The 25,027-nt window shown below is 35.3% G+C and overlaps 1 protein-coding gene across 2 annotated transcripts; it reads left to right on the forward strand.

Moving 5' to 3' along the window:
- The first annotated feature begins 5,668 nt into the window (after window positions 1–5,668).
- Window positions 5,669–24,484, forward strand: LOC133877328 (phragmoplastin DRP1C). 2 transcript variants are annotated; one of them, XM_062315589.1, is made up of 16 exons: window positions 5,669–6,045; window positions 6,147–6,210; window positions 6,646–6,753; window positions 11,653–11,754; window positions 14,025–14,075; window positions 14,221–14,282; window positions 17,188–17,278; window positions 17,390–17,454; window positions 17,675–17,869; window positions 18,009–18,128; window positions 18,216–18,286; window positions 19,902–20,127; window positions 21,354–21,404; window positions 23,260–23,488; window positions 23,601–23,740; window positions 24,165–24,484. In XM_062315589.1, the coding sequence occupies exons 1-16, from the start codon at window positions 5,914–5,916 to the stop codon at window positions 24,288–24,290; spliced, it is 1,833 nt and encodes a 610-aa protein (XP_062171573.1). In that variant the 5' UTR covers window positions 5,669–5,913; the 3' UTR covers window positions 24,291–24,484. The 2 variants fall into 2 exon arrangements, with proteins under 2 accessions (XP_062171573.1, XP_062171583.1); XM_062315599.1 differs by having other exon boundaries at window positions 14,221–14,261.
- Window positions 24,485–25,027: the final 543 nt, after the last annotated feature.

Genomic DNA, 25,027 nt, shown 5'->3' on the forward strand with positions numbered 1-25,027 from the left:
TGTTTACTTGACAGATCTCTATGAAATAGCAATACTTCCACATATAAATAGATATTATGTTTGAGATCTACCTTTATGCGGATCAGAAAGAAAACCCGCATCTGCATATCCAGCTAACTGTGAATTTGAACCTCTTGGATAAAATAATTTCATGTCAGTTGTTCCACGAAAATAACGTATAACATATTTGACCCCATTCTAATGCCTTCAAGTTGGTGCAGAACTGTATCTTACTAGTAAATTAACTAAAAATGCTATATCAGGTCGTGTGCATTTTGCAAGATACATCAGTGCACCAATTACACTAAGATATGGTACTTCAGGACCAAGAATTTCTTCGTCATCTTCTCGAAGATGAAAATAGTCTTTTTTCACATCAGGTGATCGAACAACCATTGGAGTGTTCAAATGATGAGTTTTTTCTATGTAAAAGTGTTTCAAGACTTTTTCTATGTATATTGATTGATGAACAGTAATTCCATTTTGAAAATGTTCAATCTGTAAGCCAAGACAAAATTTTGTCTTTCCAACATCTTTCATCTCAAACTCATTTTTTAAATAAGTTGCAGTTTTTGTAAGCTCTTTTGGAGTCCTAACACAATTTAAATCATCTACATAAATTACAATGATGGCAAATCCAGATTCTGATTTCTTAATGAAAATGCATGGACAAATTGGATTATTTTCAAATCCTTCTTTCAATTGATATTCACTAAGATGATTGTACCACATGCGTCCGGATTGCTTTAACCCGTATAAAGATCTTTGTAGTTTGATAGAATAAATACTTCGAAATTTGGAATTATATGCTTCAGGCATTTTGTATCCTTCAAGGATTTTCATGTATATATTATTATCAAGTGATCTGTATAAATATGTTGTAATCACATCCATTAAACACATATCCAAACTTTCTGTAACTACTAAGCTAATCAAAAATCTAAATGTAATTGCATCCACTACAGGAGAATATGTTTCTTCATAATCAATATCAGGTTTCTGCAGGAAACCTTGTGCAACAAGTTTTGCTTTGTATCTCACAATTTCATTTTTTTCATTACGTTTTCGTACAAATACCCACTTATATCCAACAGGTGATACACCTTCAGGTGTTTGGACTACAGGTCCAAATACTTCATGTTTTGCCAGCGAGTTCAATTCTGCCTGAATTGCTTCCTTCTATATTGGCCAATCATTTCTATGTCGACATTCTTCGACGGATTGTGATTTAATATCATCATTACTTCTGGTAATGTCAAATGCAACTTTAAATGAAAATATGTTGCCGATAACAATTTTGTTTCTATCAAATATTTCTCCTATACTTATATAATTTATTGAGATCTCATTATTTTCAGGTACCTGTTCTTTTTCAGGAGGTAACTTTTCAGGAGATTCCTCTTCAGGGGATTCATTTGTAGGAGATCGAATTTTGTACAGAAAGTTTGGATGGATCAATTTTTGTTGCCGGTTTTGTGGGTAAGGCCTCTTCAGGAGCGCCGATTTCATTTCCTTATGCTTTTCTCTTCCGGGGAATCTTATCATTTGCACCAATAGGTCTTCCATGCTTCAGGCGTGCCTTAGACTCATTTGCTGCTATATTAATTGATTGTCCTACAGGGACTTCTATCTTTGCTGGAGTATTAGCAGCTGAAATGTAAAACTTAACTATTTTCTTGTTGTTAATAAATGCATCCGGCAATTGATTTGCAATACTCTGCAAATGAATGAACCTCTAAACTTCTAGTTCACATTGATTTGTAAGAGGATCAAAATGAGATAATGTCGAATTATTCCAAGTGATTTCTTGTCGTGCTTCTGGCAACGACTTTTCTTTCCCTAAAGATGAGAATATATTTTCATCAAAATGACAATCTTCAAAACGTGCTTTACAAATATCACCAGTTAAAGGCTCGAGGTATCTAATACTAGATAGAGAATCAAAACCAATATAAATCACAAGTCTACATTGAGGTCACATCTTAGTGCACTGAGGTGAAGCAATTGGAACATATACAACACAACAAAAAATGCAAAAATAAAAAATATTTGGTAGTTGACCAAATGCAAGTTGTAAAGAAAAATATTTTTGGTAAGATGTTGGTCTGATCCAAACTAATGATGCAGCATGTAATATTGCATGTCCTCAAGCAGAAACATGTAGTTTTGATTTCATAAGCAAAGGTCGAGCAATTAACTGAAGTCGTTTAATAAACGATTCAACTAAACCATTTTGAGTATGGGTATGAGCAACAAGATGTTCAATATTAATACTGATTGACATGCAATAATAAGAGTCATAAAATGATTGAGATGTAAATTCACATGCATTATCCATCCGAATAGATTGAATTGAATAATTAGAAAATTGTGCTCGTAATCTAATTATTTGGGCAAGAAGTCTAGCAAATGCAACATTACGAGTAGAAAGCAGGCAAACATGTGACCATCTAGTTGATGCATCTATTAAAACCATAAAATATCTAAATGACCCACATGGAGGGTGAATCGGCCCACATATATTCCCTTGAATTCTTTGTAAAAATGATGGGGATTCAAGAATTACCTTAGAATGGGATGATTTTATTACAAGTTTACATTGAGAACATGCAGCACAAGGATAATCACTTTGTAAAAAATTCTTTTGGTTCTTTAAAGGATGCCTATGAGAGTTCTCAATTATTTGACGCATCATAATTGTTTCCGGATGTCCAAGACGATCATGCCAAAGCATAAACATCTTTAGATTAGAGCACTTCTGGTGCATCACAACATGTGATTCAATTGTTCTTATTGTTGTATAATATAACCCAGAAGAAAAAGCATGCAGTTTTTTTTTTTTTTTTTTTTTTCAAAATGAGCTTTTGGCCTGAAATTATTGAAGTAATATAAAGATATTCGCACCGCCTTCATTAGTGGTTTCAACATGATAACCATTTAGATGAATATCCTTAAAACTGATTAAATTTCTTTTAGATTTAGAAGAATACAAAGCATCATCAATACAAAATTTTGTTCTTTTTGGTAATATGATATTCGCTCTTCCAGAGCATTCAATTAGGTTTGATGAACCTGATATTGTATTGACACTAGCTTTGTTTAATATTAAGTATTAAAAATATTTCTTATATTGAAAAATCATTCCATCAGTATGACTCTTGCCTTCATATATAAATAAAATAAATTTCATTAATCAAAAGAAAATAACAAAATACAATTAAAAATGACAACGTAAACATAATATGATAAAAACATAATGAAAATATTAATCTCCAATCAAAAGATCAGATTTTTCTGTTAGTCTACAAAGAAATTAGAAACATCAAGATGAATGATACTTTCTCCATTTAGAATATCAAGAAAAATTGAAGGATCTCCAGGATCACTGTGATTAGCAAAATTCATTTCAATATATTTTTCTTCTCTTTTATGGAGGCTAGATATAAGTCTACTAAATGTTTAAGTGTATGACAGGTACACAACCAATGTCGTTTCATATCACACCTGTAACATTTATCTTCATAGATTTTTTTTTTTTTTTTTTTTTTTTTTTTTTTTGTAGTTTTATTCTGTAAACCTTTTGTTTTTATCTTGTTTCGCCCCAGTATGGTTTCACTTCTGGTGGAAATGAGCATTTCTTTTGTAAGAATTATGAGTACGTTCCACTTGAGCTCTATAATTTTTTATTTTGTTTACCACATCCACGTCCACAACCACGGTTTCCTTTATTACCATGAAATGAGGTTCCATTTGCTTCAGGAAATGGTGTAAAACCCGTTGGACATGATTGATGATTTTTCATTAATAAGTTGTTGTTTTGCTCAACCACTATAAGACAAGATATTTATTTAGAATATCTTATAAAATTACGCTCTCGATATTGCTGTTGCAGGAGCACATTCGAGGCAATGAAATATGATCTATATCATCATAAATGATTTTTTCACCACACAGTTTTAACTGTGAGCTAATTTTAAAGAGTGCAACTTCAGGTGCATCCAACCATAATGAGCTTTTGGGAGGATAATTGTCTTCTGGTACTCGTATCTCTCCCTTAAATTATTTTACAAGGTTAATGGATCTTTTACTATAAGGTACTATTTTTTTTTTTTTTTTAATTCACTGATAGTGAAAAAAAAAAAATTATTGTTTTAGCGCGATTTTGCTGGGATGCTTGATTTTCATTCTTAATAGTATTTTTAAGATTCATAACATCAATATTCATAGCGTTATAATAATAACATTTTAGTTCATAATGATCTCATACAGGTCATAAAATTCATATGTTATAATATGATTCTTAAAACATTATATTTTTTTAAGCATACGGTAGAATGTTAATTAACAAAATATATAATAAGATTACTAAATCTTAAAGAGATTTACAATGAATTAAGAATATCCCACAGACAACTTTTGATGTTGAAGATCAAAAGAACACAACAACTGGCTAGAGCTTCGTGCTGATAACGTGTTGTAAAATTAAAGAAAATAACAAGACAAGATAAATAGATTGCAATATGTGAAACTAGTTCTTCAGGAACTATGTATGATTCTTTTCTATTATTGCGTGTTTTACAAACTACTTAATACTCCATTTTATAGTCATAGAATCATAGTAGGAGGTTAAGGAATAAGAAATGATATGACATGAATTAAAAGGCCACATTAATGTATTACATGAATGTTATAAGAATTCTAAAAGGTGACATGAATATATATAATTCCAAGAGATGGAACTAAATGGTCACCCACCAAATGCACGAATGCATTCATAACATATATATATATATATATATATATATATATATATATATATATATATATATATATAAAGAGAAATGATATTTTTATATTTCTTGTACATCTCATTTTTAAATAAACCTTTTAGATTTATGAGACTCACATTAGACCCCATAAATTCAATGGTGGATTTGAAATTTGGTTATATTTAGATGTTATTGTTACAGTTTTTGGTATGGTCATGACAACTCACTCCTCTTTCGCGGTCTTAGTCGTCCCTTCGCTGCAAAATAAACACAGTGAAGAGAACACGCCGGGGGTTGGCCGCGTTCCTCCCTCTAATGCCTAAGCCGCTAAGTCAATATCGAGCGTGTATTGAGTATCAGTGTATAAAATTGTAGTCCCCTTTTCATACATGAGGTTCTGGCATATTTATAAGTTGGGTGTTAATTACCTTCTTACCCCTAGGATTCTCTCTCTCTCTCTCTCTCTCTCTCTCTCTCTCTCCCTTCTTCCCTTAGGAACCACGCCGATGTCAGACTTTAGCTCGTAACCGCCCACATTCTGTATCGGGACTCTTTCCTTAATAATCTCAATGCGAGATTTACGAATTATTTGGAGGCAATGTGCGGTTCTGAAATATCAAGGATAACGCGAGATATGCTTCCTGGATACTTAGGGTCACACGTAATGGACTTCTTGTCTGTTATGTTCCTTCCGGCATGGTGCCCATAACTTCTGAACGCCTATTCTTACGGGCTTATATCAAGCGGGCCTTGGGCCCAGGCTCTAGCCCGAATAGACATGGGCTGTCAAGCTTATGGCTCTGAATATGGGCCGGGCTGGTGTGAGCCGAGCCGAAGTGGGATTATTTTCAAATGATGGAAAAAAATGTATACGAGACGTAAGTGTGTACCATTTCTCTATATTCAATCAAGGAACATGCAGCAGCAACTTCTAGCAGCCCTGCAACCGTTTTTTCCGTTTACTCTCTCTCTCTCTCTCTCTCGCTGATTGACATTCTGTACCTAACCCATTGCTGATTCTGAGATTAGATTTAAACCCTTATTCTTGATCCCGCATTCTATTCTGGGATCCAATTCATTCTCTTCCCTCAACCCAAATCCCATCTTACATTTCTCCTACGCTTCTTAGATCTTGGATCCCGAAATGGCAACCATGGAGAGCTTGATTGGCCTCGTCAACCGCATCCAGAGAGCCTGCACCGTCTTAGGCGATTACGGCGGCGAGGGAATGTCGCTGTGGGAAGCTCTTCCTTCCGTCGCCGTCGTCGGAGGCCAGGTTTCCACCTCTTCACATCCTTTTCTTCGTTTCACGTTTGCTGCAGGGTCACCCATTTTCCTTTTGGTTTCAAAATGCTTGATTTTTTTGGTGGATATCAGAGTTCCGGGAAATCGTCGGTCTTGGAAAGTGTGGTTGGAAGGGACTTCCTGCCTCGTGGATCCGGTAATTCTTCATTGCTGTGGTGCTGATCTTTCTTCTTATCCATTTTGGTTATTCCATTGTTTGAATTATTCTCTTTGATTTGTGACGTTGGATCTAGTTACAAATCCAACGTTCAGTGGAGTGGAGCTTTTGACATTTAGTTTGTTCTATTTTGATACATTTTTAAAGTGGCCAAGTGGGGCTTTTGAACAATTAATGCTGTGCATCATATTCATGCCTCTGGCGACCATGTTTTCTCCTTTCTATTTCAAGTCCTGTTGGTCACTGTCGTCAATTTATTGATTTTCAAGTATGCCGTTGAGATATTAGTCATTTTCAGAGTTACGGCATATGGAATTAATAGAAGAATATATATACACACACACACACACACTATGTTCTTCCCTTTGCTAACACAGAATGTTTTGTTGTTATTTATCGTTCTATGATTGAAAGGTATTGTCACACGGAGGCCGTTAGTTTTGCAACTTCATAAGACGGAAAGGGGGCAATCTGAATATGCAGAGTTTCTCCACGCACCAAAGAGAAGGCTTGCTGATTTTGGTACGTCAACTTTTAATAAAAGCTGCAATTTTCTCTTGGGTTATACCTTTTGCCATTTAAGGGCTAATGTAATGAAAAACTGTTTCTTTTATCTTTCTATATTTGTGTTCCTGTTTTTGGCATACTTGAAAAGATTATGAGCCATGGTTAAACAGTAGCTTTAAAGAATTCTTTGATGCAACAGTTCTTATGAATTGCTTCTATTACCGAATTCTTGGGTGAAGTTCTATCTTGAGATGGGGACGATAGGGGTTGAAGGTGAGGTTGGGTGTTTTGAGGCTTCTTTTGATATGCTAATCTGAGATTTATGCTTATATGGAAAATCTATAATGCTTTAACTACAGGTGGCACCGAAAGATTAATTTAACTAAAAATATTATAGTCATTACCTCAGATGATATTGTTGTTTACTTTTGCTTATACTTAAAATGATATATGTTTAGTTCCAACTACTTGGTTTGGCTGCAAGAATGAGATTTTACCATTTAGCTTCATTAATCTTCTAGAGAAATGGCCACCATAAGATCCCTGGTGACCATATCTTTTGGCACCGCCTCTATCCATACTCCTTTCCTTACCCTTCCAGCTTAACCTTGTCAAACACTAGAGAAATGTACTATCATTCTATTTCTAAGCACCATTTAAGTGAAGATACTAATGTGGTGTTTGGTTCCGGGAATCTAACATTCCTCCAGCATCCACATTCCCAAGAATGTGATGCCTAAGAATATGGATTCTCAAGAATGTGACTAAACCCACGTTTGGGAATGATTAGGAATCTGATAGGATTCTTGAAAATATGAGATTCCTATATTTGGTTTATTCCTAGACATCTTGTAGGAATTATTTATGCTTCTCAAAATATCCTTATATTTCTCTCTTCAAGTGCATAAACACTGTCTGATATAAAAAAAAAATTTAAAAATTAAACCGAAAATGATAGGGAGTAAAAACTATATATAAACCATTGTTTTTCTTTCATTTCCCAAATTTATGGAATAAAATAATTTCTCACTTTTTTTTTTTGGATAAGTAAATCAAGTCTTATTAAAAGCGTAAGACGCCTTTAAGTATACCGGAAGTATACAAAAGGAATCACTTAACTAGAAAGAGAAAAACCAACAAGGAAATCAACATAACTAAGTGACAGTGGGGACACAAAAGCCACCGTCCAAAGATACAAAGTATAAAGAAACGAAGCTAAAATATCCTCCATGGACCTTTCTAAATCCTCAAAACACGTATTATTTCTTTCCTTCCAAACACACCAAAAAAGGCAAATCGGTACAATCTTCCAAATCATAGCACTCTTTGGCATTCCAGATGTCCACCAACAAGCAAACAAGTCAAAAAATCTTCTAGGCATAACCTAAGACATACCAAAGCGAGTAAAAAGAGCATTCCACAGAATGAAAGCCACATCACAATGAAGAAAAATGTGATCCACTAATTCCCCATTTCTCTTGCACAAGCAGATCTGTAAAGATGCCTCTTCCTGAGATTATCCACTATAAAGATCTTGCCTATGGCTGCCGACCGCGCAGGAAAAGCCGTCCACGAAGGAGCCTGAGTTTGCCACACACTCTTCCATAGGAAGCGACTACCTTCGGAGCAAGCCAAGGAGCTAAAGAAGGACTTGACCTTGAACAAGCCCCTTTTGAAAGAGACCCACCAAAGCTTATCTTCATTACCTCTACTCACAATGACTGAGTGTAACACCTAGAAGAAGGAAGCAAAGACATTCACTTCCCAATCATGTGCCTCTCTAGCAAAGTTCATGTTCCACTGAGTGGAACCGCCTAAAAACTCCAAATTATCCACAATAGAGGCATCCTTCGCACGATCAATACCAAATAAAACAGTAAAAGCTTCCTTTAAGAAAATTATTCCTACACCATAGATCATGCCAAAATTTTGTCCTAGCCCCATTCCCCACCTCAAATCTAGAAAAGCCAGAGAATGTCTTGCACCCTTTCTAGATATTCTTCCACAACCCCACCCCCAAAGGCACCTACAAGCTCAAGGGAGCACTACTCATCCCACAAACTGCCAAACTTAGAGTCCACCGTCACTCCACCAAGCATCTCTCTCAATCCCATACCGCCACAGCCAATTACTTAATGAAGCGTGGTTGAACATCACCAGGTTTTTGATACTCAGCCCTCCCTTTGAAATTGAAGTACAAACCTTAGACAACTCACCAAGTGATATTTGAACTCTTCACCAATCCCACCTCATAAAAAATCCCGTTGCAGCTTCTCAACGCGAACAACAACACTCACCAGGAGAGGGAATAAAGACAAATAATACTTGGGTAAATTGGTGAGGGTACTCTTGATAAGGGTGACTCTACCACTTAAAGGTATAACCTTTTCCAGCTGGCCAATCGTTGTTCTATCTTATTGATAACACCGTCCCATTTATGAATAGACTTATAGGAGGCCCCCAACGGAAGACCAAGATACTTTATCGGTAGAGTGGCAACCTCACACCCTAAGATTCCGGCTAAAATTTCCACTTGATCTACGGTCCCTACATGAATTAAATTTGACTTAGCCAAATTAACCTTCAAGCCTAAAGCAACTTCAAACAGAAGAAAGAGACTCCGGAAATAACGCAACTGAAAAGGATGAGCACTACAGAAAATTAAAGTATCATTGGCAAACAAAAGATGAGAGAAAGTAGCATTGCCAACTTTGAAGCCTTCTATCAGACCCCCATTGACCGCAGCAGAAATCATTCGGCTCAAAGCCTCTATCACCAAAACAAACAACAAGGGTGAAAGAGGATCCCCTTGTCTCAACCTACGAGAGTTTCTCACTTCTATATACAGATTTTACAAATGGTCACAATCAAACAAAAAGTAGCATTAAAATAATAATTATAACAAAATTCTCTCATAGTCAAACTTTTCTTGTGTAACCACACTAATATCCAATAAAAAAGAAAAGAAAACCAAATAGTAGTATCAAAAAGTTAAAAAGTTAGTTTTTGATAAGTTAAGCAGAAAGCTAAAAAGAGTGGCTTGATACTTTAGCCTAACCATATCTTTCACAATTAGTCCTGGAATTTACCCATCCATCTGTTCCTTAGTAAGTACCATGCCTCCATCCAACAGACCTATAAAAATCCAAATTCATCTTATTAAAAGCAGGGGTAGGTTTCTCCACTTACCCTGGGTTAAATAGTCCTTTCTTGCTGTTGGAAAAGCCGGGCAACTAATTGAAGCACTAAATTCAAAGCAGTCAAACAAACTTCAGTGTTTTTCAATAACACAGACTATGAACTTTTGACAAATTAAAATTTCTACCAATATTGATAACAAACAAACATATCCTACTTAATTATATTCTTCTCATTTAGTTATTTGATTTGAATGATTAAATTTAAGTTGACTTTGTTTTGTTGTTTGGTGATCTGTGTTTGATAAAATTCTATGCGCTGAACTGAAGCATTACATTGGTTACGCACACAAAAAGCATAACCAAGACACAATAAACTTAGCGCTTTATATGTATGTTATAAACATGCATTCTAGAGAGAAAATAGTGGCTAAGGAGAGATCTTTTGAGGCAGCCTACAGATTTGAGAGAGTTTTTTAGTCTGCCTAGGGAGAGTTTTTTTTCCAAGGCTTGGGGATTGAGAAAGCCTAGGGAGTATGTTATTAAAAATAAAGTATGGGCATTTTTGTCCGTTTAAAGGGGAAAAAAAACTTTGATAGGGTGAGGGAAATGTGAATTCCCATCTCTCTAGAAGGGAATCCAAATTCTCAACAAAAGGAGGTTGGAAGGGAATCCAAATACCCATGGGCATCTGGATTCCCTTTACTTAAATGCAACTAAACAAGGATTCCCGGGAATCCTAAAAGATTACTCCCAACCAAATGCCACATAAAAGTCTTGGCTACATGCATTGCAGGCATATAGGTTACTTTGTTATTTACTTATTATGCAGTCAAAGTTTCCTTTTAGAGTTCAAATGATTTTACTGAACACAATCACTTATATGTTTAAAAACACTCTTTTGTCCCATTAACTTTCAGATTTGCTAATTATTGCATTTAAGGGCTAATATTGGTATTGAATTTCGATAGGATGGTAGTGGAATGGGATATGTTAATGTGACACCTCAAGTCCTTAAGTCATTTAGAAGTTGTAACTATTAGCAGAACTGATTGACCTAGATGCTCACATGAGGATAATTGGGGGGGGGGGGGGGGGGGGGGGGGGGGGCAGAAATCACCTTGCTCTCTGCAAGAAAACTCATTTTTCAATCATTTACGACAAAGGGGATGAATGTAACAGATGCTAACAATCACAGCCCTTTCTACTATGTTTTGGGTTTGAATTCATGCTATTGTTAGTCATCCAATGGACTCAAATACCTATTAAGCATACACAATGGCAGGAGCTACAGAAAGCCTTGGTCAAAGCAGATGCTCAGGAGAAATAAATTGATGAAGTTGGCTCAACAACTTTGAATTGGTTAACATTTTTGGTTGATTTATGATTTTATTTCATCTATTACTGTATTTTGCATTGGATGGGATAATTGTGTCTCTTGCTTAGTAAGTGAAATAGTTACATTTTAAGTGCACCAAATGCTAGAAAGGAAAGACTAGTTTATGTAAAACTGGCATAAATAGTCTTCTTTCTGTTAAGTAATATCTCATCCACATTATTTGGCTGTCAGTTTTGTACTTGGCAATATTTATTCATTTTTTTTTTTCCAAAATAAGAAGTTTGACATTTATGAGGTTTATTCATTAATCATTTACTTTGTCATGCTATCATGGGTTAGAAGATAAACTACACTCGTTGTCATGCTATCATGGGTTAGAAGATAAACTACACTCGTATACAACTCTCCTCCAAATAACGTGTCTTTTTGCTTATCCAGCTGCTGTGCGCAAGGAGATCCAAGATGAAACAGATCGTATTACTGGGAAGTCAAAACAAATCTCTAACATTCCAATTCATCTGAGCATATATTCTCCAAATGGTTTGTATTTATTTATTTTTTTAACAAAATATTAACAAGTTATGCAAATGAATTATGTTGTCCTTTATATAAGCCTCATTCATTCACTCACCACAGTAACTTGTTCTTGTTTGTATTGGCATCCCCCTGATTTGCATTTTTATTTTAAAGAAAAAGGAATATTGTAAGGAGTTTTCTACTGTAGAGTTAACTACATAGGAAAAGACAAGACGATGTAACAACTGAGTAGTTTGGTCATTATGATGAGAGATGTCCCCTCACCTTTAATGGTTTGTGTTACTTTTTTTACTGAGTAGGTTTTTGCTCTCCTTGAGGTCCATCTTCAAACTTGTAAACTGCCTATTAATTACCCTTGTTTGTTAATAAAAAAGATGAACTAACTTGCATTTCTTAAGTATGTTTCTATATGCTATTAACACTCTTACAAGGCACTGGTTGTCTGATTTTATTTGTTGCAGGACCTTTCTTTATAATTTAAGAGTTACATTCTAATAACTGTTGAGTTTTGAACTTGTGTGCTTCTATTTCAGAATTGAAAATTATTCTGTCCTAGGGAAATTCACTCAAAACTTTATTGAGATCACAACTAAGAGAAATATTCTTTTCGATTAGATCGCATTTAAAATCTATGGTGACCATATTTAAGTTCTTTAGTATCTGCATTAGCATTTCAGTATTAAACTTTTTATGGCTTTACTTTGGTCAGCATTTCTCTGACACATATTGAACACTGTGCTCACAATCTTTAAGAATAACTGTTAAGGATCATGATTTTGAGTATGAAATCAATAATGAACCTGAGTTAACACAAGGTACTTATGTAATTTTGAACCATAATGTATAGAAAATCTTAATATTAGGTAAATGGTGAAGTATTCATGAAGAATTTCAACAGATGTTGACAAGGACAGATGCTGGAATGTGGAGGTTTATAGTAAGAAAATACTTCTGCTATGCAACTGCAGAAATAATACCTATTGTGCACCCACTGCCAAGTGCTTGAAGTTATATGGAAAATCCTAGCTGTAGCATGCACATTGATGAAGATTTCGGGTCACAGAAGCTGTATAAATTTTGAAAGTCATGGGCCATAATTATCTTGCTTCTTGACAAAATGAGATGAGAATTTTCCTTTAGTAAGTATTAAATAGAGGGTAATAAGTAAAAGTAGAGAAGTATACTTATCAAAAAAAATAAGTAAAAGTAGAGAAGCTACAGGTATGATTTTGATCTAAGGGCCAGACTGTGGTTCCTATAAAAATTGGATGTTGTCTAATAAAGAACGAGTTTATTATCAAATTTTCATCATTATCTATTTATGCGATTATCCTATGGAAGTAAAAAGAAAAAGATATTGAAACGAAGATATGGTTTAACTAGTAAAGTCTCTTGCATTGGACCAGAGATCTGGGCTCAAATTCTGTCTTCACCAGGGTTGGGGGAGTTCAAGGGAAGGGAGAGGGCTACCTCCCAGTAGGTATCCCATAGGCCTATTGGGCTTCCAATAGAGAGAGAGAGAAAAAAAATATAAAAAAATGAATGCAACTCGTGCCCACACTTGAAAATACTTTTTTCAATTCAAGGTTTCCATTCTTTACTGGCTGTTTACTGTACATTTTAGTAACAGTAGGATGGGAAGAGAGTTATTTGTATGTTAGATCAGTTCACAGATACAGTTGAATAATAGAGATGGAATTAAACTGCCTTCCATTGTAGATGTGATTTTGACAGAGTAGCCTATATGAATTATCCCCTTAGGATTCATTTGCTTAGCAAACTTTATCTAGTGCAAAATTGTTCTTTTTTTCGGAGTCGCATCTTTAGGGGAATGGAAGACATAAGTTGAATATTTCTATTAGTCGTACAATACACACTGTTTATAAGTTTTATTTATTCTCAATCTGCAACTGGAAGTTTGATGGACCAGAGGCCAAATTTTGAAGTTAGGCATCTTATGTAGATTCTTATTGGAATTCCTAGTCCTTCATATAAAAGTATGAACAGTGAAGCCCATCCTTATTAGAAGCTTAAAGTGTTAACATCATAGACATGTAAAGATTAACCATTGGTACATTTTTCCTTCTTCCTTCTATGCAAGCACTCATGAACTTTCTTATATTTGTTCTACGCTTTAGTAATTCTAGTTCTCTTTATTCATTTCTATATTATACGTTATCTTCTGTTTTTTAGATAAACTCTTTTGTTAGTTTCTTGTAAGTCTCTGTATTGGTTTGATTTTGTGATGATAAGTGCATGGTTTTGTCTGGCAGTTGTAAACTTAACCCTCGTAGATCTTCCGGGCTTGACAAAGGTTGCTGTAGGTAATTTCTATTATAATTTTTGGTTTTCTAAGATTACTGTAGGTAGTTTCTATTTTACTATTTGGTCTTCTCTCCCTTTCTTTGTTCTGGTAAGAGTAGTCAACCTACACATTTGGATATGCAATGAAACAATTGTCTTTTGCAGAGGGACAGCCAGAGACTATTGTCGAAGATATCGAAAACATGGTTCGTTCTTATGTTGAGAAGGTGGGGATGCTTTACATTCTTGATGAAAAACATAAATTTGCTAAAGAAAAAAGGCAATGCCAAGGGGTGGGGAACAAGATTTTAATCAAGACCAAGTTAGTAAATCAAGGCAATGCTCAGGTTCTGTAGTTTGTGGGTTGCTTGTGGGCTGCGGGTGTTGTGTTTTAGGGTGTAGGTTCCTGTGGGTTTTTGGGTGGGTTTCTTGTGTGTTCCTTGTGGGTTGGATTGGGGTTCTTTGTGCTTGTAGGCTAGGTTCCTGTGGGTTTGTGTGGTGGGTTTCTTTCTTTCTTTTTTTGGGCTGTTTTTTTTTTCGTTTTCCAGCATTGCGTTTTCTCTTGTATACTGCCGGTGTACTAAGGGGCACTTGACGCTTTTAATAAAACCAGGTTATTACTTATCAAAAAAAAGTAAATCAAGAAAAGAAGATTCTGCTCCCTGCCCAGTCATCTCCTTCAAAGAGTTAAGATATCAAGAAATCAAATGTTGTCTTGAGATAGTTCATATCATAAAACAAATTATGCTTACTTGACTCCTTTAAAATGCACCAAAGAAAGCAAAAGGAGCCACTCTTTACACAAACTTCTTACTTCAGATTAATGCCATAACCCACCTCCTACAAATATTGTTAACTACCACCAATTTATCCCTACAAATCCAAGAGAATTAGTATCCACTGAAAACGATTCACTTGTCGATGAAGCAAACTGACCAACTTCTACCTTGCACAATTATAATTTGTTTAGAGTTATGAATTCCAACTAATGAAATGATTTAGTGTAACATAGACATAGTTATCTCACTTGGATGTCGACATAAGTAGTTCTTCCTTGGGAGGCGAGAAGCAACAGATTCCATTCATCTTGATATGTTTAATCACCATCGCCTAAAATCCCACGGAATGGGACAAAAGTTCAGTATATTCTTATTCTTCATCTAGAGATGTCATTCACCACCTTCTTAAATTGTAACTGAGATTAGTTTTTAGAGGACACAGCTGCAATGCGAAACAAGTCCAATTTTTTTACTCTAATGAGCACTCTGATGCTGAACTTTTGGAAGATTTCAATGCCATATTATGATTTGAGGCTATTAGCTTCTTTAAAAATGGGTGAATGGAAGTCCTTGGGTTTCTTTATCAATTTATGTGGGGCACAACAGGATCCCATTCTTTATGCTCTTGCAATTCTGAAAATAAGATGCTTGGTGGATTTATTGTTAATGCATTAAGTAGATATCTATTGAATGAAGGGTTTGGAAGGGATTGCAGGGTATCTCTACTTGTTTATAATCTTTTTTTTTTTTTATGAATAATAAGAAGTTTTATTGAAAAAAGAGGAAAATCCTTGTACACGAAGAGTATACAAGAAAACAAGAGCACCAAAGAACTAGCTGCTATACAATGAGCACCAAGAACTAGGTGTTGTTACAATTTAGAAAACAAATCAGATCTACCAAATTCCCTGAAGAGAAGGTAGGAACATGAGTAAGGGCCCAATCCAGGAGAGATCTAAGGAAGAAGGATTTAAGAAGAAGCACACTGGACTCACTATCCTCAAAGATCCGACGGTTTCTTTCTCTCTAAATGCTCCACATTAAGAGGGCTAGAATAACTTTCCAGATAGCTTCTCTAGGATGTCCATGCTCAAGGAATTTCCAACAATAGAGCAGTTGAGGCACGTTACTAGGAGTGACCCAAGAGACCCCAAAGCTGATAAGCACTAGGTGCTAGATATCTATAGAGAACTCACAATGGAGGACAAGATGATTAATAGTTTCCTCATCCTTCTTACAAAGGCAACATCGATTAATCAGTTGAAACCCCCGCCTTCTAAGATTGTCCACCGTGAGGATTCTACCCAGAGCTGTGGCCCATAAGAAGAAAGCAATGCGCGGAGGGGCCTTCACCTTCCAAATGCTTTTCCAGGGGAATGAACCAGGCTCTTCTCTGTTAGGAGAAGATAAAATTCTGTAGTAGCTTTTTACCGCAAAACCATGCCAGCTTGAAGGAGTCCACACCATGCTATCTGTAGCTCCCGAACGTGGGTTCATGGAGTAGAAAAGAGTGAGAAAAGAATCTAGAGATTCAATTTCCCAATCATGAACATCTCGCATGAAATTAAAATTCCAAAGGGTGTGCGGGCTGGAGCGATCCATGTACTCTGAAACCAAAGCCTCCTTGTTTATAATCTTGATGGAGGTAGGCCCATTCTTCATACTACTTATTTAAGGGTAGCTCCTGAAGCCACCACCAAGCTTTGCTTAACAGTCAGCTATTTTCAAAATCAATCTCCAAGTAGATCCTAGTGGGCCCAACAGTCACATCCACCCGTTGCACTGACCTGGCTCTCTCCGTTTCGAAGTAGAAATGCCTTACACCCTTCTAAAAGAGCATCCGGCTTTTATTCCTCTTTGGTATATGAGTCTTTGGTTGGAGCCTTCAATTATGTCTATTCATTTATGAACATATATATAGTGAGATGGGATATCTCTGAATTGTATCTATTGATGTGTATAAATATGCAGCTTGAGGACGATTATGCATTGTTTTGAGTTTGCAGTGATGACCCTAAGTCAACTCCTTCAATCTTTTAATTTTCCTTTTTGCCAAAATTATTGTGGCATGCTGGAGCTGGTTTGGCATCTGAAAGGAAAGGGTGGGAGGGTTCAATTCTTACTACAGACCAGAAAAAGAGGAATTTATGCTTCAATTTTCTTTTCGTAGTCAGTGATGTATTTCATGTTTGTGGTGATTTCTTTTGGTTGAATTAACGATATATTTACTACCTAGCGTATTTCTAGAATTTTAAGGGTTTAGAATCTAGGAAATTGTTGGCACAATAATTATTTCTTTGTGTTCAAGTTTCTACATATGCTTATTAATCCAACAGACTTTCTAATTTTGTAGCCGAACTGCATTATATTGGCTATTTCTCCTGCTAATCAAGATATTGCCACTTCGGATGCTATTAAACTTGCAAGAGAAGTCGATCCCACAGGTACTATAAAGTAGGTTCCATAAGTTTAAGGCTAGAGTTATTTGCATTTAGCATCGGCTTGTTTGTTTTGTGAGCAAAAAGTTTATTTTCTGTTACATTTTGTATTTTCAGGTGAAAGAACATTTGGTGTACTCACAAAACTTGATCTGATGGATAAAGGAACAAATGCTTTGGATGTATGAATTCAATGATACTCACAGCATAAATTAATCATACTACACATTAAATTTATGAGGGCAATAGCTTAACCTTCATCCATTGTTAATTTCTACCTTCGGCCTTCTGTTTGATTTTTTTCCCCCATTTATGGCACTACTGAAGTTTAGTCTCCTGAGGGTAACTCTGGTTGTAAGCACAACATTAAAATATGATATTTGCTCTATACAAATGTTTAAGGTTCTCGAAGGAAGGGCATACAGGCTGCAACATCCCTGGGTCGGAATTGTGAACCGTTCACAAGCTGATATCAACAAAAATGTTGACATGATCGTTGCTCGTAGAAAGGAGCGTGAATATTTTGAAACAAGTCCTGAGTATGGACACTTGTCAAACAAAATGGGTTCAGAGTATCTTGCCAAACTTTTATCCAAGGTCTTATTCATCCATGTCACCTTCGAGTTATTTTCTTTAATATATGGCTTACGTTACAAATTTATTGAAATATCTAACCTCTCTAATACTGAATAACTTTCATTTCTTCCCTCTTCTTTCTTCATTTTTTTCTTGTCAGCATCTAGAGACTGTTATCAGGCAGCGGATACCAAGTATCATTGCTTTAATAAATAAAACCATTGATGAGCTTAACGCAGAGTTGGATCGTATTGGAAGGCCTATTGCAGTAGACTCAGGGGTAAAAATTGGACTTTATATCAGTTTTCTTATATAGAAATCAGAATTTTTTATTTCCTGACTTGTAATCTGTTACCTGTATGTACAGGCCCAGCTTTACACTATTTTAGAATTGTGCCGTGCATTTGACCGTATATTTAAGGAACACCTGGATGGAGGGTAAATTACATGATTATTTTTTCCCGAATTTATTATCAATTTCAAATAAACATTTCTTTCTTAGGTTCTGGTTGAAATTGTTGCTTGATTTGATTGCTCAAGACTACAAGATTACGAACTTGATTCTTATTGAAAAAGTTGTATTTGATTCAATGTTTGAGTTTCTGAACCGAATTTCCTTGTAGTGGAGAAAAATGATGTTCTCTGAAAAAGTTTAAATTCATATTAAATGCATTTTAAGGCACAAACACCTATATGTCCCCACTATTTTGCAAGAATAGTTTATTGGATTGGATAACTTCTCATTTTTAAAGCTCTTGGCTCTATGTGGGTTGTGATGTAGGTTTAAATCTTTGCACTCAACCTTTAGTGATAGAATTGTGTTTCATAAAGCACTAATTCTTGTTATACCTTGCTCTTGTCTGAGGGGAAAAATCAAAGCCCCTCAGAGTACATTGGCATGCTAGTAATTGCAAGAGAAACAATTAATTGTTTAAATCGCACGGAGACCATTTGTCTCCTAATCTTAGGAACTAAACTTATCTTAGGACATTATTAAGCCTCTCCATAATGGCACTTAGGCCAGAATAATAAGAAATCTCAATTGAAGTGACCACCTGTTACGTGTATGTGAAGGGAATACTGCCTTTCTTTACCCAATATACATGGTTAACTTCAACTGCCTTTTAGAAAGAGGAGCATTCAAGACCAAGAGGATTTAGATACGTCCAACAGTATGTAGAAAAAAAATAAATAAATAAAAAGCTAAGGGACTGAACCCTACTCAAAATTTTCGCCTTTTCAGTAACAATCATTCCCCTTTTGGCAGCCATCCCTTCCGTGTTTATGCTTACTACTTCTTTTACTAGTCAACAAGCTTAGGCCTGAGTCTTTGGTTATGTTTTTGAGTTAGCTTACCATTTATTTGTAATCTGTGGAATAGGATACGGAAATCCGCATTCTGAATGGAAAATAGGCTTTATGCATGACAAATCTCTTTAACCTAAACATCTGAACACAGCTATTACTGAACTTGTAAATTTGTTAAATTGGATGCACATATGTCTGTCATATAGCTTGTATTCATATTTATATATGTGGTGGAAAACTGATATAGAGTAGTAGGTTTAGTACAAGAGAGGAGTCATAAGATAGTAGTCCATTTGCATTTTCTATTTCTCTTTTTATAATTTTAATAAAGGTCATATCTTTTGTATCTGTCCAACTCAATGTTAGGCAGGTGGGAATGGATGTCATGTTGACCAATATTAATGACAGAATACTGTTTAACCAATTCTGGAAGTCCTTTGATGAAGAACATTTGTGAAAGGAGCAGAAAAATAGAAATTAGTTTGTTCTATAATATTGTTCATAAGAAAAATCTAGTCTTGTAGCTTCACCTGGTTTGAACATTGTGACTGACTGGATGTCTATTGAGTTCAATTAGATACTCAACTTATCGTAGTGCAATTTGGATTTCTGCCTAGAAAGTTTTGTTTAGTTAAATTATCTTTTTTGGGTAAATATTCGTATTTAAGCTAAAATTTTCTTTTTCCTTTTTTTGGGTCTCCTTTTGGGTGAATATTTATAGTTAAGTAATTACTTGCTACTTCAGGCGACCTGGTGGAGATCGTATATATGGAGTTTTTGACCATCAACTACCAGCTGCTCTGAAGAAGCTCCCTTTTGACCGTCATCTCTCTTTGAAAAATGTCCAGAAAATTGTTTCTGAGGCTGATGGTTATCAGCCCCACTTGATTGCTCCAGAACAAGGATACAGAAGACTCATTGACGGATCCATCAGCTACTTTAAAGGCCCAGCTGAAGCCTCCGTGGATGCGGTAATTTTCTTTATTTTGCCATATTCTAACTGAGGATTTTAGGTTTTTTGCCCTTGTAGTTCTGCTAAAGTTGAAGTTTTTTTTTTTTTTTTTTCCTTCCCTGCTGTTTACTGTTTAGACATGTACAATATGATAACTTAGATTCTCTGAACGTTCATTTAATTTTTTTAATATGGATTGCCATATTCTAACTGATGATTTTAGGTTTTTTGCACTTACAGTTTTGCTAAAGGTATAGTTTTCCTTGACCATATTATGATATGCATTTAGTGTGCGTTATTATTTGTGTTCTAGCCCTTCCCTGTTGTTTGAATTTTCTTTTAATGTGTGAATAGAAAAATAGCAAATGTGATGGAGGGAACCTTCTACACATGCTTTATGCTTGAATGTCAGACTTATATCCTCAGTTTATGAATCCCTTTCTAGAATTTATAGAATCTTGGCATGCTTAAGTTTGTCTTCTTCTTCTTGTTCTTTTCTTTTCTTTTATATCTATATATATATATATCATTTAGCTTTGTCGTTGGTGCTTGTTTCCTATGTAAGAATTTCGAAAAGGAAGTAGTCAAATGACTCGTGAAGAATAAGAGTTTTAAATTTATTTGTTCCTTCATGCATAAGGAACCCTACATGGAGTAAGTGTGTATGAAAAATATTGTTTTTCAAATATGCACTCAACCTACTCTCAATCTGTTAAATTTTTCTTCTCCAAATTGGGATTACGATATTTGCTAAGCAGGGGCTTTGTTACTCTTTAGAGCCTTGGTGGGGGAGAAAACTAATATTAGGACCTTTCTCAACTTTTTTTCATACGTGAAAGGATTCAGGTGCTTGTTGGGATATTGTATTTAGTGAATGATGTGTGGATAATACAATTAGAGACCTGGAAGGGAAAAAAGAACAACAATATTGAATTGGGACTCAGATTCTTTTCTTGAAACTAGATCTTTGAGAACTAGAAAATTAATTCATCACTCATTTTTTGGGATTTAGTAACTTTTTGAGAGACTATAATCCATTGTTGGGATGTTAAAGAGATCATTGAGATGGTGGATTGGAGTGGAAATGGTATTTATACACCACAGTTTCGCAAGCAAGAGTTGTATTTCCTACCAGTCATTTTTTGTTTTGTTCGAAGTAATGCTCTTTACCGAGGCAAAATTCTTAGTTTACTTAAAATCCCATAATTGATTTTTTTTCTCTTCCTTTTTGATTGTCTTCCTCAGGTGCACTTCGTCTTGAAAGAACTAGTGAGGAAGTCGATAGCTGAAACAGAGGTAAGCAATTTTGTTAGTAATTTTTGCAATACTCCAGTAAGATTTATATAAATTTAATTATTTTAATTTCTCTTTGATTTGGTTTTCCAATTACATCTATTCTGCTTTTGTTTCTATATCAAACCATTGTCATATTTCTATCTAAGACTATGCTTGATTTCATTATGAATAGTTCTACTTCTTTTCCCATCATGAAAAAGTCAAATGGAGTGTATGTGTCAATTTACTTTTTTGAAAGCAACTTCTATAATTCCGCCGTCCCTTTATGTCAAGTCAGTCTACCTACCAAAATTTGAGACCGAGGGACATGACATGGTAGAAAAAAAGCTTCTCATTGTAGTAAATAGAGTTCTAATCTTTAGAGCAAAATAAAAGTGTTTGATTTCAGAGAACACCTAAGATGGTCAATTTACTCAGTTTGAAAAAGAAAAAACACAGGAATAGAGTAAGATAATATCCAAGGGATGTTTTAGCAAATGAGGCTATTTCACACAGTTATAATTTATTAATGCAACGTAGGAGCCAATTAACAAGGTATACAACATAAAATGTAGCACAACAAAAATTTGGTATTCTCTACCATTGTTGATATCTTTGATAATAATGTCTCCAATGACACCGTGCCCTGACATAAATCCATGTTTGACCAAGACACTTCACACATAGATGTTACTCTTGAGCTTCGGATGTATACGATAAGAATACTCTTAAGCAATAGCCATTTAGAATATGGCTCCAATAGTTTTCGTTTCTAGTGGGGTACTTTGTTGGGTCGTGGTACTGTTAACCGGATTTGGAAGCAGGTTCCTTTATGTGTTTTGTGGGGCCTGTGGCGTGAGAGAAATTCTAGGCTTTTTGAGGATGTGGAGGTTCTGGTGGGGGCTCTTTGTAGAAATGTGCTTCATATGTTATATCTTTGGGTGTCGGTGCATAGCCCGGATAGTATGTCGTTTGCTGATTTTTTACTTTCTTGTTCGTTCATTTCCTCTAATTAGGGGCTCTTTTTGTATATTTCCTGTGTATTAGGGTTGCGCCCTTTTGCGCTTTTTAATGAATTTTTACTTATCAAAAAAAAAAAGTTTTCGTTTCTATTGAATACAATAATATCTTGTTCGGCCAATGAATAAAAGTGAGAAGCGAAAAACAAAAGCACTTTATAGTGCTAGTTATGATATGAACCTGCTCCCCCTCAATGTAGTAAAAGGTGATTTTTGTAGTCTTGGAGTCGTAATGTTCTTAGGAACTTTTTCTTCAACTCAGCATTTGTTACAATATGTACTGCAGGCAGCTGTTACCCGAATTATTATTTACAAATATTCATTGGAGCTCATTTTATGGCAGTGACGATAGAATTTTGTGGAGCCAATGTGGCAGTGGAATGATAATTTTTTGTACAGTAGTGGTGTTGTGTATCACAACAACGATAACATGATCTGGATAATGTGAAGATCTTTTCGAATTTACCTTTTTAGTAGTGACTTGTCCAGTGTCTCAATGTTTTCAATAACTAGATCCACTTATTTCACAATACATGATGTCATTGAATACAATAGGATACCTGATTTTGTAGATGAAAGAGAATACCTGCAATCAATATGTTCTTGAATGGGTGGGTATTCATGAACATCTTCCTGATTTCTGTTTCTTTTTAAGAAGTGCAATCCACACCTTTGAAAAAGAGCTGTGAATGGTTTTTGTTGAAAAAGAGCTGGAATGGTTTTTGTCATTTTAATACCATTTTTAGGTATATGCATGTCTTTGTCTTTAGCTGGCCTCAAAAGATGAGTTCGGGATGCTTGACAATTTGGACAGAATTTATTATACTTGATGCAATTCTATGTTATGGCAAATGCAGGAATTACAACGATTCCCAACGCTTCAATCTGACATTGCAGCTGCTGCAACAGAAGCATTGGAAAGATTTCGTGATGAAAGTCGGAAAACAATCCTGCGGCTGGTGGATATGGAATCTAGCTACTTGACAGTGGAATTTTTCCGTAAGCTTCATCTTGAACCAGAGAAAATTTCAAACCCAGCAGGCCCAAATGCAGACCGTTACTCAGATAATCATTTCAGGAGGATTGGTATGCTATTTACTCCTTATTTTATTGCCATGTAAAATTCCTCATTAAAGCAATTGGTTTCTAAGGATGCAAGCTGTAAGAGCTGACAGAGAAATCTATAATTTGAATATAGGTTCAAACGTCAATGCTTACATTAATATGGTTTGTGATACACTGAAGAATTCTATTCCCAAGGCTGTGGTTTACTGTCAAGTTCGAGAGGCCAAGAGATCACTGCTCAATCACTTTTACACTCAAGTTGGGAGGAGGGAGGTAAAGTTTTCAAATCCCCTTTTTTTTTTTTTTTTTTTTTTTTTACCTTGTAGTTGAACCCTCCACCCCTCTCCTTTGAATGATTAAAGTATCTAAAGAAAATAATTAACAACAATGTTGGACAAACGATTATGCAGAGGCAGATGAATTTTTAGAAAGCTATTTTGTTCTTCTTCCTGCTCCTCCCCGTTTTGAAGATATTGTTGATAAATATTCCAATTTCTCGTGAAACATTTCATTATATCATCATCCTCTAGCATTTATTAATTGTTTCATTTCCTTCAATTTTGTGTCATTCAAGAAAACAGGACTGTAATTGCATCCAGACATGAAATAGTGAGCTCATCAAAAGGAAGTAAAAATAGGCATGGATGAAGTTATCAAAAGTGATTAACAATATTGTTGTGTGGTGTATTATGTACAGAAGGAGCGGCTTGGTGCGATGTTGGATGAGGACCCAGCGCTTATGGAAAGAAGAACAGCCATTGCTAAGAGGCTTGAACTGTACAAGTCAGCCAGAGATGAGATTGACTCTGTAGCATGGAAATAATGGAGGACCCCTTGCATAAGACTCAAAAATCTGGAAGACTTTTCTCTCTCTCTCTCTCTCTCTCTCTCTCTCTCTCTCTCTCTCTCTTGTGTGTGTGTGTGTGTTTACTTAAACTACCAGAAGGTTCTGGTAGACCACTCTGTGAACAAACTAATTCCATATTCTTTTTGTGCTAAGAAAATAATAATAGCCTATACTGGTCGCCAGAGCTTGATTTTCCAGTTCTCCGGACAAGAAACTCAGAGCACGACTTAAGAATACTTGATGACTTTATTGTAAATTTTAGAAGCAGAATGATTTTTGCGAACTTCGACATAAAAACAATACACAACGACACAACTTTAATATAAACCGTTTTCGAAATCTCAGTGCTAACAATTGAACTAATTGAACATAACAATGCAAATTTTTCTCTAGTGACCCCTCCTCCTACCTCTAAACATTTCGGCCTCCTAACGCGGTCTCACCGACATCTCTAGGGAGGTAACACAAAACAGGGTGATCGGAAAATCAGTAAGAAATATATCCAACCATTTTTAAAATGATTAAGTTTAAAAATCTAACAATAAAACAAAGTTTCTTTGCAGTAGATAATTTTTCTATATACTTTTTTTTAAAAAAAAAAAAAAAAATCTAAACTTTAATAACTTTGAACATTTATCTTCCACTTGTTACTCTGGGGCCTCGCATATGATTACATTCCGTATGTTGGGGTTGTGTGAAATCTCGAATGACCC

Source organism: Alnus glutinosa, chromosome 1 (assembly GCF_958979055.1).
Source record: "Alnus glutinosa chromosome 1, dhAlnGlut1.1, whole genome shotgun sequence".
NCBI classification, from domain to species: Eukaryota; Viridiplantae; Streptophyta; class Magnoliopsida; order Fagales; family Betulaceae; genus Alnus; species Alnus glutinosa.